Here is a 17160-nt window from a genome sequence, read left to right on the forward strand (position 1 = left end):
GCACAGCTGAAAATGAAGCAAATTGCACCAAGCACAGGCAGTGCCTTAGCCCGCTCAGGGCAAGGAGAATGTGCCCAAATGGCCTGAATTGCTGGTCATCCTCAAGCACTGAGCTGCAAAAACAATCAACAGAGGAGGAACTGTGTGTATGAGCCCTCTTTCACTTCTCATTCAGGCATGACAAGAAAGCAGCTCAGCAGAACAATTTATATGCAGGCTGGAATGGTTCACTGACCTAATAAAACACAGAGCACTCTTCAATGAAGAGAAAATGTTACCAAACTCAAGCCCCTAACAAGTTGGGAATGTGACCTGTGCTGAGAGTATACTTTGCAATTCCCCACATTAATTATACACTAACAGTTGCAAAGATGAGAATGAAGTAGAGCTATAGGCTTTTTCAAATTAATAGTGCTGCAATCAGACTAAAACCAGTCCGTAAATGAGAAAAAGGATTTACTAATGGTTTCAAAATCTCCCAGTTCCTGCAGACTATTCCCCAAACATCTCAACATGCACCTACACATGCTTATTTTGTTTATGGTGGCTTCATTCTGCAAGATGCTGATGCATTCCACAGCTATCCCAATATACTATTGCACGTCCAGAGTTCCATCTGACCACAGACAATAGGCAAAAGGAAGATCATGAGACCAAGACAGAGACATTTCAGTCCAAGGGGAGTGGGGAGTCCCCTGCCTGTATTGCAGTGACAATCCCTCACTGGTTCCCTGAGGTTTAGGAGTCTTGCCTACCACTCACTCACTCCCAGGGAATCTTTTGGAGGTAGAGATGGAGAGATTAGATCCTCCTCAGCTGACAGAAAACGTTATCAGCGACTGAGAGCAACGTGACAGCAAACAGGATTGCAGTGCATCACACACTGACTCTGGGAGTGCAGCCTAGCAGCTCAGTAGTTTTTCCATAGAGTAGTAATTATTTTTCTCATTTTTACTGCACTAATAACTAAATTAGATTTATTTCCTGCTTTAATATCTCTAAAAGGCCCCATAAGTATATCAGAGTACACATCAGAATGAAGACCCAGACATAATTAGGCAAAGCACTGACATTGCATTGCTATCTATATGGTTTGCAATTTTTCTGACCATTTTTTTCTTCTGAAATGAGTGCTAGGTCATGCAAACTAACTCTTATTGTTAGAGCTCTGTGGTAAAGTGAATATATTAGAAATGCAAACTGTCACCACAACCATCACAATTACATTTACAGCTCCCTCTGTGTCTTGTAGTAATTTGTTCTCCCGCACTGCATCCCTCAGAGGTTTCTACCAGATTATTTTTTATTATTCAGAAAGGTAATTTATTGAAGGAGTGCTTTGCATCTCTGTCAGAGGTACGTGAAGCGAGAAATAGGGTGAGCAAACCTCAAAATGATTGGTAGCTTGATATGGATAAGGATCCAAATTTTAGAGCGTTGCACAAAATTTGGAATTTTATTACATGACAAGTATTCTTTCTCCCTAAAATTTAATCTGTGGCTATAATTACTGGCATTCAGTGGATCACACCTCTGAGGTTAAACAGACAGAGCTTGCAGAGAAAGTTATTCCTTTATTTACAAACCCAAATCAACACAGATGGGGAATTTCAGATAAAATCAAGCTATGGGAAAACATATGTGCCTAAAACTCAGCATGAGCAAAACTATTTCCTCACTGCCCTTGGAAGCAGAAAAAAGGGGACTAGAAATTGCTGGTGTCCCAAATCCATAACGTGTTTTTCAGAGCTGTGTGCATTTGGGACCTTCACAGCAGCAGATATATTGGTACATCCATCTCACTAATGATCTGTTGAGCATCAGTTATACCCTCTAAAGGGTGAATGACATTTTTCTACCTCCACTAGTTGCTGCCAGTAGAATCCAAACAATGGTGTCCTTTGTTAGAAACATCTTTCTTGGCCAGAACACACCCATTTGGGGATTTTTCTTTTATTTCTTATTTTTTATTTTAAAGGATTGAAAATCACTCAGCGGGATCAGATCTTTATTTGGAGCCTAGAAGAATCTAAAAAGCTGTTCCCTTTCTGCAGTCAGGATAATGTTTCATCTGAGCAGTGCTGCTTGGGTGCATAATGCACTCAGAGAGATGGAGAACCTTCCTCCAGTGGATCAATTGAACTGTGCTGTTTGGTGAAACTGCTGGTCTGACCTTCCAGTTTGTGTCCTGTGAAAGGGATCAGCAGCATCCCTGCAGTGTCATCATCCTGCCATTCCTGGCACAGAGCTTCTCCACATTCACTTTGTTTTATCAATAGCTGATATATTTTACCTACAAACACTTGAAAGGGCTAGAAGTGCCAGCTTTAGCACAAAATCCACTTCTTTCACATTTGCTAACTTCATTTTTGTCCACAGCTTGACTTCTGCCAGCTGTATGTTCCTGACAAGAGCAGTCAGTGATATTTTTAAATCTGTCCCATGCTCTGTGTCCATTCTGGGTTGTATCTCCCCAGGTACAGCTCTCTGCTTTTGAGAGTGTCACACCAAATCAAGGTAACCACTAAGCAGCAAGGAGGAAACAAACATTAAAACAACGTGTGTCCACAGATAAAACAAACCTGAGACTGATCAAGCTCCCTGCTCCACAGAAGAGCAATAGAACAAGTTGAAATATGCACTGGACCCACAGAGAAGTCATCAGTTCAAAACCAACACCAGCCAGAAATAAAAGCAGTGCCTGTGAATCACCCAGAAATGTCAGCACAGGGATGGTGACTTAAGGGATAAGTTGAAGTATCTACTAGTAGGTGTTTTTTGGCTGCATTTCTGTGTTCTTTGTCAGCAAGATACAGCCTGATGCATTGCCTTAGCTGTCCCACACAGATGTTACTGCTTGAGGCTATTTTCTCTCTTCTATCCAAAGGCAGGATGCACCCAGAAGCAGGTCAATTTACTCAGCTTCCACAGGAGGAAAAAAAAAAAAAAGGCACCAAAAAAAAAGAAAAAAAAAAAAAAAGAGAGAGAAACTGAAAGAGAAGCTATTTTGAAAACTACATCTTCTAATCAGCACTGCAGCCTGATTCACTGTCTCCTCATCAGAGACTTGGCTCAGGATACCTGATGACAGGTAATTTTGATTCAGAAAGAAATAGTCTCTGCAGTCTCATGGCCACAAAAGGACAAGGATGTTTCAGTTCCTGAAACATTGCAGAAGATCTCTTTCTTCTAAGATTTCAGGGCCATGGTGTAATATTCCACCTCTCTCTTTTTTTTTTTTTTCTTTTTTTACTTTATGAGGGTGTTGATACATCTTATTTCTACAAAATTAAAAGCTTTTCACTACTTATTATCTCTTTCTAGTGAGAAAAGGTGTAATGAGGTCCTTTTGTCTAAAGGTGGCTTAGGTTAAACTAGGAAAGTTGTTGATAATGCACAGAAGCAGTGGAGGTTTGGAGGATATGCCTGGCTATTTGTAATCTCTGTATCTGGCCAGCAGATACTGCTGCTTAATAGTGTGACCCTTCATCCAGCAAAGCACGTCCAGGGCTTAACTTTGCCCCCAGTCCCATCTGGTTTTACATAACAGATAATTTGCTTAATACTTTTTATATTTTAGTAGGAATGTTGCTGCAGATCAATGGGAACCAAGGCAGGCAGCAGAAGTCACTGAAATTGTGGGTGTCCATGGCTGGTGCTGCTCACTGCAGGAGAACAAGGTTCACTTCAAACACATTTCAGGTGTTGGGTGGTTTTAGTAATTTACAGAAATATGTATTTTGCAGGCAAATTCCTCTCTTTGGCTGACAAAGCAGAAGGTCTGAATACCTTAGAGATTTTAGGGCTGAAGAGTTTGGTATGGAGCTTCATGGAGGTTGATAAAAGAGTATCAAAAAGCACTTCACTGGGTCAAGTGAGCCTAGAAGGGATAAGCCATGAAAAGGGTCACGGGAAATTTTAAGTGATTGTAAGGTCAAAATGCATTAAAGCCATCAAAGAGAAATAGCTGCTGCATTAAACAGAAAACTCAGCAAGCTGTGAATGCTTTCAGTGTGTGGGAGGAGGGTGCCTGTTTTATGTGATGCTCTGTGCAACACCTGTGCTTTATCTTAGCCCCTGCAGCTGCTTGTTACCTTATCACAACCACCCCTCCTCTGAAATACAGCACAGAACCACGCTGCTCCTTCAACCTACATCATCACCTTCAGCAAGGCTTAACTTAACTAACCCACCAGCTCAGTCAAGCAGAAGATCATGGCAGTGGTTCTGAGCTGTACATGGTGGCCTTACAGAATTGTGGCACGTTACAGGCTCGAGAAACACCATTGCCTCTGAAATTCTGTGCTTTGGTTCTTGCTGAAGAGCATGGAAGTGTCAGCACTGGCAGCAGGGCAATGATGAAGGCTTTGGGGATACTCACTGACTGCCTGCCAGCTTGCACCCAGGACCTGTGGGTGGCACAGGACTCCCCCTGCTCCCAGTGATATATCCTGCCTAACTGCAACAAAGGGAAGACACAAATGCGTTTATACCCATGGCATTAGGACTAGTCCCCAAGAGAGATGGAAAACTTATCAAACCCTGCAGTCTCTAGGTCAAGATGCCAGGGCTTTCTTAAGAGGAGGGCAAAAAAAAAAAAAAAAGTGAGTCTTTTCAAAGTCATGCCAGTACCTGGGAGAATTGCAATAATTTGATTTGCTCTCCTAGTGTCTGATAATTTATTTAGTTTTCCTGTGAGAGGCTCTAGCATTTTTGTTTGCTATTTTGAAATTGGAACTCCTCCACAGAGGCCAAGGAGTGGGACTAGAAAGGATCCAAACTAGTTATCATTAACAAATGTTGAAGTCTGCCTGATGGGTATTGAGATGGAGTTGTATTTAAAAAAGTTAAAGAAAGGGAGAACAAGGTGGAGATGTCAGGAGGGAAAAGGGGAGAGATAACACTGCATTCATTTACCTAAAGGTGCTTGTGAATTCCTTGGCAAAAAGAGAGTTTTTTTCCCCAGAGGGCAGGCAGGGAGAAGTGCTCCTCCAGTTCAGAACAGGTTTGGTACTGACTTGAACCCTCAGTTCACTTTGCCTTGAACTGCTTTGGATTTATCACTGAAGTCAGAGATGCCATAAGTAATAAAGGCAGTTTGTGCTATATTTTCATAGTTACTTGGTTATTTGTAAGGCAGCTGAAAAAAAAAAGGCAGAAATGGAAAGCTGAAAGCCAGTTTGAACTTATGTGTTTTATTCTGATCAAGACTGGACCTCACCTGTTGCTGAAAACGTTGCTGAATTATTAATTTGACTCCCTGCAGCTGAGTCTGCTGTCAGTACAGAGAAAAAACAAAACCAAAAAACAACAGGTATGTGATTGTGTATGGTTAAAAATATACAGAAAATGTAAGCAACGAAAGGAAGAAAAAGAGGTGAAATATCCATCTGAACAAGTGCTACTGTCCTCATTACCCTTTCTTGATTTTATTTTCTAAGAGGTGTGGTGGGAAGATATTGTCCAAGTTTCACATGATCTCAAAACAAAATCTACAGATTTTCAACTGATTTTAGGAGAGCAGGTTAGTGCTGGGGACATTATGGTCCATGAATATCAAAAAGCACAAAATGATTGTAAAGTCTGGAACCAAACTTAATGGTTTGGGCTCATCTTCTCTAAATTGTGAATGTCTGAGCTGTTTTATAATTGAAATACAAATTGATCCAAGATTGTGGATCAAAAATATCTTACTGGAGGTGTGAGATCAAAGGGGAGAGAAAAAGGAAGAGGGAAAATAAGAGATTAAATGATTTCAGAGTTATGGAGGCCATGACCCTTTGAACTCATGCAGGTTTGAACCAGTGGCTGCAGCATTTTTTAACAGCTCAGCAAGAACTGTAGATCCCTGTTAGCCTGAGTAAGCAGAGGCCAGGATTGCAGCATGGATCAGGAGAGGTGGAGAAAGAAGGAAATGGAGGATGACAGTTTGAGGGCTGGGGTCCAAGCAGCTCCTATAATCATGGCCATGCCTGCCCTGCCTGAGGGCAGGTCAGGATGCTGAGGGATCCAGGAGGCTTGGCACAGAATGAGATGCAAATGTAGCAGCCAAGCAAGAGCAGCAATACAGCTCCAAAAGCTGCCAGTGCAGCAGCATCTGGGCTGAAGGGAGGGACCAGCACACGAAGTGCCACAAAAGCAATATTTCACTACATCACAGGAATAATTAGGGAGCCTAAATCTACCTACTTAAAAATGCCTGATCATCCCTGAGAGAGGAACAAAAGGTTATTCTCCCATCACATAAAAGTTGCTGCATTTTTTGCATGCTGTCTTTTAGTAATCATCCCTATTTTGAGGCTCTATCAGGATTTTCACCTCCTACAGCAGAGGTCTGAGGGGGGACTGTGGTCATGCAGAGTCCTGTGTGCAGTGACAGCCCAGCAGTCAGGATTGCTGCACCATTAACACTCACTGATGTGCAAAAAGGCAGCACAACCTCGGGGCTGATGGAGGCACTGCTGTGCTTTAGCTGTCAGCCCCTGAGAGGAGCTGGGTGTCCCACAGCCACCCATCCCTGCAGGCAGGGAGGCACAACACCGATTACCACGGCTGGGAAGGGGTCACTGCCAGCTCCTCTGTGCATACAAAGCTTTGGACATGGCAGGAGCCTTTGGGCACAAATGTGCTCTCACACCTTCACTGCCAAACTCCTCCTGACTTGGCTCTCCCAGCCCAGTGCAGCCACTTGCTGTATTACACAGCTTTGTGTACTCCACCCAATTATCCAGTGCCTCCTTCCATGGAAAATGCAAATCATTCCCACCCCCACCATACTGGCACTGCCATGTTTCTGAATTACCCGGCCTCTGTTGGGTGCTTCCTACACTTACCTTAACAGGCAAGGAGAGACAGGACAGGAGGAATTTGGGTACCTGCCTACGGCACCTCCCTACATCAAAACAGGATGGGTGTGACCTCCCAGAAAGGTGAGATTTTAATGCTGGATGTTCTAAAACAACATTGACAAGTACAGCTTAATCGAAGACACAAAAACTAGCTATTCAAATTTTTCATGAAGTCAACAAAAAAACATATCTGGCTTCTTGTGTTTGAAAGAAAACTCAACTCTCACATTTTATTTGTACAAAAGAATAGAGTAAAAAGGTGAGTATTTTAAGAAGGAATAGTTCAAGAGGACAATAGATCTTTAGGATTTAGGCTTGGTTGAATGCAAACTCACACCCAAACCTGTGTGAAAACAATCCATCCTCATCAAGGTTTTTCTTATCTAAATGAACATCTGAGAACATGAAGGAGGAATTTTCCCATATGGAAGTGAAAGCTCTAACAATCTTTGACGTGTCCACTTGCTTTTCTGAGAATCTTTTGTAATCAGCCTCTCTGCTCTGGTGAGGCAGCTCTTACCAGAGCTTCAGCCAAAGAGTTTCCACACGACACAGCATTTCCCATAAGGATTTCTGGGACCTATCAAGCCTCTGTGTTTCAGATTCTCAATTCCAAACCCCTTTTCTTTTTCTTTTTTTTTTTAATTACAAGCCAACTAACCTTCTGCAAGGAAGCAAGTGAGCCTCCACTAAAGTCTTCCCTCATTTCCCAGCCCCCACATTCTTCCTTTGTTTGTTCCTGCAGGTGTGTGTGAGCCCACGTGCATGAATGGGGGGAGATGTGTCCACCCCAATGTCTGTGACTGCCCATCTGGCTGGAGGGGAAAGCACTGCAGCAAACGTAAGCACCTCTGCTCCCATCAAAGTTTATATTCATTAGCCCAGTCAACAGCAATTTGCAATCTTCTAATACTGAAAACCAGCAAAGAATCTGTTTTGCTATTTCAGCAGTTTGGAGAAATACCAGTTTTAAGTACAGGTACTACAGCATGCTGTAAACACTCGATGCTTGCAGAGGAGAAAAAGCTGTGTGGGGGAACCGTGGTTCTGCTTCATGCAGCTCTGTTATACATCTTGTTATGGAAATTCATTTTACAGTATTAAACTTGAAGCATTGATTTTATGTTTTAACAGCTTCACATATTTTGTTATATTCTGCAGAGAAATGTCATGTATTTCAAAGTACAGAACTATCTAAAGCCTGCCATAAAGCTTTCCAAACTGATGTACTCTCAAGGTCATCGGTGCATAATTTGGAGAATGACGTGTTCTTACTCTGTAACTCTGACTATAGTTACATAAAAATGTAATTAAAAAAAAAAACCTCTCACCCTAAAATATTTTCAAGGAATATTTTTCCATACATGGCTATTCATTACCATGAAGTTGACAGATAAACTGAATAAATTTATAATCAAGATGACATACTGTATGTAAACCAGATTAAAATATTGGCTTTTTACCCTTTGGGTCCTGCTAGTAAATATGATTTCAGAACCAGTGGCTTGAATTTATAATATTAATAATTTATTCAGAAATGCTGAAGGAAGGAAGTGTCTCTCATACATATACACCAGATCATGCACTCACTCTTTCAGGATCTCTGAACAAAATATATATGCAATAAACATTGCAAACTTTTCTATGAAAATATTTGGTTTTTTACATGTAATATGTAGTGCATGAATGTATCACAGAGAGATTATTCTTAGCTGATGATGAGCTAAGCATTAGAAATGCCAAGTCTCCCAGTAGACAATTATCAGGGATAAATTCCTTAAGAAGAAAATATCAAGGATTCCTGATGATCATACTGATGATGTGATGAACAGAACACACCCATTCCTTTGGAATTTAGCTGCTGTGAACAGGCTTAAAAAAAAGAAATTTCTTAAAGAACAATGAGGAGGCTTGTTGCATAAAAAAAAAAAAGGTAAGCCTGTTTATTGCAAAATTGAACAACTGGAAGCAAAGCCCCTGGATAAGCCAGAGACTTGTATCAGCAACTTAATAACTATAATTATAATACAGGGGTGTTTCCAGGGAAACTGGCTCCAAGGAAAGACCTGGATGTTCAGCACCTCAGGCCTTTTAAAGTCTCTCAACTCAGCTGATTGGGGAGCTCAGGATCTGTGTTGTGACAGGTCCATTCTTTCTGTCTTTTATTGGTTTATAGCTTGGATTGTTCTGAACCAGTCATTTTGGTATTTTCACTTCTCATTGGTTGATCTTTCCCCCAGTCTTGGCTCTAGCTGAGGTTGTGCTCCATGAGGTAATGTTTCTAGAAAGTTCCTTGTCATTTTACAATGATTGCCACTTTATCTTTTCCCTGGTTCCACTCCCCCTCCATAAATATACAGCAGTATTAGTTTCCCAATACAAGTAACTAATTGTAGTTGGTTGTATAACAAACATTTAACTTTACATACTCACATCTCAATTTAATTAACTACTTTATCCCAAAAAGTTCAAATTTCATTTCATTCATAACATCAGCCACATGGAATAAAGCCCAGCAGGTGACCTCTCAGCCAGTTCTTGGGCACACAGAGCCACCCCATCCATGCTCTCACTTGTTTGTGTCCCCTGCCCAGCTGTTTGCCTGCAGAGGTGTCTCCATGGAGGGGAGTGTGTGGGTCCCAACGTCTGCCAGTGCCCCACAGGATGGGGGGGAATGCTCTGCCAGACCCGTGAGTGCTCCTCCTTCCTGCAGCTCTGCAACCACCTCAGCTTTTTACACATTGCATTTTCTCCTCTGGGTGTTTTCTGTCAGCTTTGTGCCTGAGCTCAGTCATCTTAAAGGTCTTTCCCAACCTAAAGGATTCCATGATTCTGTTACGTGTAAAAGTCAACCCTAACATGATTAGCACCTAAATTCTTCCTCTGATTTGTCAGAACTGTCCTATGCTGCCAGTAAAACTGGTTCTTTCAAAGACATTTCTAGACCCCACATAAGAGGCCTGACTCATCTTTTTTTCTCACATCAACCTGTCAGACAAAATAAGTACTTTTTAAATTAAATCATTTGAAATACAAGGTTAAAAGGAGAGGTCAAGGAGAAAAGGAAATGGAGTACCCATTCTCTATACCCAAGTGGCATTAAGCACAGAAATTCTGTGTGTGTCTGCTAACCTTAGAGCCTGACCCTGTAAATTCTGCTTGTTCAGACTGAGCAAGGTGGCTGGAAGTATTTGCATTTGGGGGGTTGGAAGACCTGGAATGGGAAGAGATCTGTTATTGCCAATTACATCCAGGGTCACTTCAGTTTGTGGCTGCCATTAGCTTTACAGCAAAAGGGTATGAGGAAAATATCAAGGCATTATCCCCTGTAAAGGGCATTATCTCCTTTATCTCCCTTTCCCTCACACTCACAGAGCATAATTACTTATGGAAATCTTCTGTCAGCTAATTCCCAATGGCTGTGTAATTGTTTCTTTGTGCCAGCTGTCTTCTAGTTCAAACATGGGAATGTTTAAAGTTATTGATGGCATATTCTTGACTCAGTTTATAAAATAAATAAACAAATCCTGCTCGCTCCTGTGAAAGGCAAGTAGGACCAGCATTAAAAATTTCTGCTGTCCTATGCAGGCACACAAGCCAGGTATTTTTTTATAGATTTATATAACCTTTGAAACTTTGCTCCAAATCCCTTCATCTGCTAGTCATTCTGATTTTACTACTTCTTCCCATAGTGGGAGGTTAAATCTTCTTTTTTTTGTCCAAAAGGGTCTGGCTGAAACTCCCAGGTCCCACAGCAATCCAAAATTTCTGCTTTTTTAAAGAGAAGGAGAGAAGACTTTTGTCAGAGAGCAGATGGTGAGGTCTTACAATGCTGCTCCAGGGTATTCACAGCGAGGCAGGGGGGAAGCAGGGGAACAGGAAAGCCTTCATCCTCGCAGATGTTAGGAATGGAAGTGCAACCCTGAAAGTAAGTCATGTTTCATGTTTAATGGGAGGCTATTCCCTCAAACCCTGGACTCCATGTATTTCTCTGTCTGAACATGAGAAGCCTCCTGATTGCCTCCCTTGCTCACCTCCTCCTCAGCTCTGGCAGAGGCTGCAGCAGCACAGAGGGCTGACACCAACCCTGTTGCTGTTTTTGTTGCTCTTGTACTGCTTTGGCCTCTGTCCCATCTCCCAGCAGCACAGGGACCGTGGGCCAAACCCACAGGCTCTGCCAGAACCCCTCAGCTCCTGGCAAGGAGCTCTTTGGTTCATCACCCCACTCCCCTGTGCAAAACTGCTTTGTCACATTTAAGCTCCTGAGGTTTCCCTGAGCTCAGCACCCCTGTCTTGCTTGGATGTGTATTCCCAAATTCTGTGTTCCACTGTAACATCAGCAAGGCTGAATTCACCCTAGATTTGCACCCCTTTAACCACAGACTTTGGCTATTAAACTCAACAACAGAGCAAAATGTTCACATTGTAAGATAAGAAAGTAGCAGCTGCCACATTATATGAAAATACTATTTCATATTTATATTTATTTATTCTATGACATTAATTTAAATCAAAACTACATGTTTTTATACTGTATTTGAATATTTCAATTCATACTATTAATTCCGTGTTTTTAAAATTATTAATCTCTAATATTTGCATTTTGTTAATCTCTATAGTTTCCATTTCATAATGCAAATATTCCATCTCACTCTACCAGTAACAATTCAGAGGATAGGTGTTTTCAACAATCCCTCTGTAATCCAGAATCCATTAAGGCAGGATTTTTTTCCCAGGGGCTTTTTCAAGGGTAGGAGATGATTAGAATATCCCAGATTCATTCTTTGTTTTCAGCCTGTGAATTCACTCAACTGTCCTTATCAGGATGGTGGTGATGGAAATGCAGACACGGGTGAAATCTGCACCCTGAACCTCATTTTTTCCTCCCTGGCTTCCCAACACATTGAGGAGGGTGACTAAACCACAGGATACACAGAGACTTCCACTACTATTTTCTGGACATTTCCCAGGTGGAACAGGTTGTTGCAGTCCTTTATACTGAGATAGCCAGAGTAGGTTCTTAAGCCAACATAAAGAACAATGGACAAATACTAAGACATCATCTTGGACATCTACATGGACATCTACTTTCTTGATTTATCTTTCATAAGAGTCCCAGATCACCTCCATCTGTTCAGTTTCTAACTCACAAAGGCCTGAGCCCATATGAACCATTCAAGAAGATGTTAGAAGGCAGCAGCTGCCACAATAATTCCTCTCTAAACACTTTCTTTCTTCAGCCTTCTTCTAAACCAGAAAAGGCAAAAGATTCTCTGCTTTTAGGTCTCTAATAATTTATCTATTTACATCCTCAAATACTGATGTCTCAGAGTTTCTTGTCACCTTTCTCCAGGAACAAGAACATCGATCTCTACCACAAGTGGTAACCCAAAATGTTTCAGCCCTTCAGCAGACAAACCCACAGACAGTACCCTAGAGCAGATTTTCCATTCTACTGCAATGAAGATTGGCAACATCTAAGGCAGAACAATTTTATGTCTAAAATGTTTTAAAAATGCCTCAGAGAGCTAGAATGGGCTGTAATATCAGAAGTAACAAGGAGCTTATAACTAATCTGGAGCAGCTCAGCTACATTTTGGAGATGCAATCACACAGGCAAAAACTCTACCTCTTTGGCAACGATGCACAATGAAATTGCATGTCCATGTCATGCAGTGAATTATGACTTCTTAATGCTAAAATCAGTCAAACTCCCAATGACATTCCAGAGACATCTGTGCAGGAAAGTTTATTTACAGTTTCACCAGTCCCTGGCTGCAACTAGAGAACTTGGCAAGAGCAAAAGAGACTTTCAGTAGACATTGATAATGGATAAAACACAATAGTCCTCCTTTATCAGACTGTAAATAAAGAGGTCAGTCAAAAGAGTAGTTTTCTTCCCCAGTCATCTGTAACTGAACAGAATGGCTTCTGAAAGAGAATCAATAAAATAGGTCATTTGTCCCAACAAATAAGGTGTATGGGGGAATACACACGTTAGCCTTGATAAATACCTGTGACTTTGAGGGGCATAATGGTCAATTTTCAGACTGTACTGCAAATGTAGGGAAATAACCTTTTGGAAGAACAGGTGAAAAAAAAGTCATGTGAAATATTCAATGTGTCTGAACTACAGAAAAGAACAGCTTTATAGTGAAGGGTTCTTCCATTAGAAGCTTTTTTGTCTGACTCGGTTTTTAGCTTCCATGGCTGCAAAAATATCCAAAAACTTGCCTTTCTGAAAAGAAAGAAACAGTATCCCAGGGTCACCATGTTTTCCCATCAGTGATTTCATTCCTATTCCATATTAGACACCAGTTTAAAGATCCATGCCTGTTGCTTCCCTTTCCTCCTGTGCTGGTAACGCACATCTCTCTTTTTCCTGGGCTCAGAAAGAAACACTGGGCCAAAGAAATGAACATCTGGCAGCAGAACCTGATCACCCTGACAGATACACCCCAAACACAGCTCAGTAAAGTCAGAAGGCTTCTGGCCAGGACAGGTCTGTTGTTCAAAGCTCTGAATGCAGGATCAAGTTATAATTCTAACAATTAATTATAAAGTATAAGAAGGTTATAGTTGTGAAGGATGTTCATCATTAAAATTCATGCTGCTGTCTTCTGTTCTAATATTATTGAACCCATCCTGGCTCCTCATTGCCCTTCAGAATAACTTCTCTTTATTTGCATGTTATAAGTGTCAAGCTTATGGCCTTATAATTTCCTCAATATTCTTCCCATTCTCTCTCTCTGCCTTGAACAACATCCTAGGCAGGATTTCCTCAAGCTTTCCTCTGTAACCCTTCCAAACCTTAAAAAAAGCAAATAATTTTGAAAAGAATGCCATTCACATGCAAATTATAGCTCTGTTCTTTTAACATGCAGGATAAAACTCTTTCTGTAATTGGCATTTATTGATTATAATTTTAACATAAGCTTAGCCTGTTAAATGACTTTGCTGAATCTGTACAGGATAATGCATACATAGCTGGTGTAATTTTTAGTGTTTAGTGGCTTAGCATCCCTTGTAAATACATTTATGAAATATTCATCTGAACTTCAGCTCTGTTATTATCCTCTGTGATGTCAATTCTAATTTTCCTCCAAAATGTTTTTAACTTTTCTCCTAACTGAGCTCTTGTTTTTCTGAGCACTACAGAAAGAAGCTGGAGGGTGAACAGGGAGAGATAGACAGGAAGAAAGGGATGAAAAAAGAGGAAATATTTTCCCTTTTTGAAATTTATTTTCACATGCTGAGAATCAGGGAAACCACAGACAGAAAAAAAAATTCCTAGTACTGTATCTAATGCCCATCTGTACCAGAACACCCCCAGATGCTAGAGGGAGCTGCAGAAAATCCACTTCTCTTTGCATCACCTGTTCCTATTTTATCTGCTACCAAGATGAAAGGAAAATCAGCTTTTGTTTTTCTCCAGCCCATATTAATATCAAAGAAATAATAGAAATATACACAATTCTTTCTCTAATAATATTATCACACAGAGGTCTCTCTCTTCCTGCCCACCATACAGTGGAACAAAACTTGGGGCACAAGGAGCCTTTTCTGCTAACAATTCCCTGTTGGGAAATGGTTTTGTTCCAGTGAGCCAAACTCTAAATTTCCAATTGTAATTCTGTCCTTTCAAGGTTCATGGAGGAGCTGGAGTAGCACTCCAGAGATGATAAGCTCCCTGTTCTAGCCTGAGTGTGTTTTCATTCCTCCTCTGCCCCCTCCACACCCAGAATGCAAACTTGCCCCCTGCCCTCTCAGAAAAAGGAGAAATTCTGAGGTTTGCAGTTCACTGTTCTGTACCTTAAGGAGATTTTTGCAACAGACACCCAACAAAATCAAGTTTCCTCCTTAAAAGTTGTTTCAAGAAAACAGCACTTTTGCCTTTTCAAAGTGGCAGGAATACATCAACAAGCTCATAGACCAGGAAGGCAAGTTCCTAGCTGCAGGTCACTGGAGTCCTACAGCACACAGCCACAGCTGGCTTTTCCCAAAGGAGCACCTGGAGGTCACCAGCACATGCAGGTCTGTGTGTGTTCTTATTCTGGACATGCTCTGGGGCAGTGCTTTTGACACAGCATGAGCTCTCACTACCTGATCATAAAAACACTCTTTTGCCAAGCTGGTTACAGTCTCTCCTCTTTAAGATGTGTAGAGTGGCAGCAAGCCTGGTTCTTTGCTTCTCTGCTTCATAGCTGTGAAGTTTTTAGAGATATTTAGATTTTAATATTCCTCACTCTGTCAAAACCTCAGCCTCCTCAGTGGCATAATAACTTGACAGAACAAACCCAACACAAAGTCCAAGTCATTCCATGATGCCAAGGTCATTATAACAATTATTCTAATTCTGAGAATCACTTTTGGATGCCTTAGGATCCCCCAATGTGTTTCCTAAAGAAGTTTGCCCTGGTCTACCTCTGAGACTTCAGATCTCAACACAAAGACTTTGCACAAACTTAAATCTGAGGCAGAATTAGAACCTAAGTGCAACAAACTGAAATTGAGGAATTTGATCCTTCAGCCCCTTAATTTTTTTATGCTGATCTTCTGTAGGAAAAATAAAAACTCATAGGAATGCAGCAAATTCACTTAAATCTGATGGAACATCCTGCTCCATCATGAACGAGATTGGTCACAGACATGTGTCTACTTTTTTTTCAGCTCTGTCTTAATGGGGCATGGTTGGGCAGCTGCCTGTACTCCTCTGCCACATTTTTTACAAAAAAAATGTAAAAAACCACTTGTTGAGTCACATCTGACCAGTTTTTAAGGCATTTAGTTTGACTGCATGAAACTAGGATACAATATTCTGGCAATATTTATAGAAGGTTTAGCTCATGAGATCTAATTAAAATACTGTGATGTGTGTTCTTCTTGAATTGGTGCCCTCTGAATTGGCTGTTCTTTTTCCTCTATGCCAAAACAATGTCATAACAATGGAAATTGCTAATGAGGATGAAAAACCAGCTGAAATTTGACTAATTGCTTTTTTCTCTCTTAAAAAATAATAGAACACTGATCCTTTTATTAACAGAATATCTCCAAATTGATGGGCCTTTATAATGTTTTATCTAGAGCACTGGTGCTCTAGATAAAACATTTCTCTAGTTTTTTTTTTTTCCTTGGGATAAGTAATTCATTACTAATTCTCTATGACCATGAAATCACATGTTCCTATTTGGTTTCCAGAGGTTGGAGTGTGTGAAGTTCACCAAATTCTCCCATTTATTTATTTATTGTGAGAGAATCACCTTTGGGAGTACATATTTTAACATATTCTTTCATCTCAGCTCGAGGTCAGCTCTTTTAACAGCTGTTATTTATTTTAATTGGAAGAAAAGAAAATCAATTTTGGCACAAATCTTGCCCAACCATCAATGCCCAGAATGTATCCTGGCTTTCAAAATTAGGCCTTGTACTGATCAATTTCCAACTGAGCCAAGGTCACCACTTTGTCAGTCTTCTCTCTCCCCAATCAGTGGGGAAAAAAGCAAAAACTAAAAATTGTAAACATAAGAGACACAGAGGCATGAGAAGCCTATGACAAACCATCTTTAATTTTCAGTATTTCCAAACATTCACATCCTGATTACTTAGAGACTTAGAATAAGTGCATTTCTAAAGAACTTTGTCTGTCATTTGTGGCACTTTGTGAGCAAAACTGTCAATTTGGGAGCAGATGCATCAGACCAAATGTCTGTGCTTGCACAAGCAGCTATGCTGGCTCAGCATGTAAGAAGGTAAGGCCCAAAGCCACTGAACTTTGTGATAGCAACAAAAATAACCAGATGTAACTGAAATAGCTTACAGGTAAATGAATAAAGCCTTGTCAACGCTATGGAAGATGTAAATAAGATTATAGAATATTTGAAAGGAAGTTGAATGACTGCTCAGCTGAAGACTAGGCCACTATTCAAGTTCTAGATGACTTTTTTTCCCCTTTTTTATGCCTTACCCTCAACCAGACATGTCTGACTACCAGAATGGCTATTGCAAATCTGGCTGCTGAGCCTGACCTGGCCATCACACCAGTGGGTTTTTTCAGCCACAGTTATTGGCCAAACCACAAACACAATTCCTGTCAGATGTCCTGGCTGGCCCAACCTCCAGCTCTCAAACAGGAGGCTGTCCCACCATTTACCTGTACTAGAAGGCCAGGGGCAAAAACCAATGTATTTTCATTTCAATTGCATAACATATTAAGAGAAAACATGAAACTCTATTCAGATAGTCACTTAATTTTGTTAATGATAATTAGAACTTAATATCACAATTAAACTCCTGTGTAGATTTTTTTAACAAA

At 40.8% G+C, this 17160-nt stretch overlaps 1 protein-coding gene across 1 annotated transcript in view; it reads left to right on the forward strand.

Annotated features, from left to right (window-relative positions):
* LOC132330286 (von Willebrand factor D and EGF domain-containing protein-like) overlaps positions 1-16651 on the forward strand; it is a 164849-nt gene extending 148198 nt beyond the window's left edge. The window contains exons 26-28 of the mRNA XM_059852350.1: positions 7594-7689; positions 9443-9538; positions 16503-16651. Coding sequence (XP_059708333.1) covers positions 7594-7689; positions 9443-9538; positions 16503-16651 — 341 coding nt within the window. The remainder of the gene's footprint in view (positions 1-7593; positions 7690-9442; positions 9539-16502) is intronic.
* Positions 16652-17160: the final 509 nt, after the last annotated feature.

This window comes from Haemorhous mexicanus, chromosome 8 (genome assembly GCF_027477595.1).
Source record: "Haemorhous mexicanus isolate bHaeMex1 chromosome 8, bHaeMex1.pri, whole genome shotgun sequence".
In the NCBI taxonomy this organism is placed as follows: Eukaryota; Metazoa; Chordata; class Aves; order Passeriformes; family Fringillidae; genus Haemorhous; species Haemorhous mexicanus.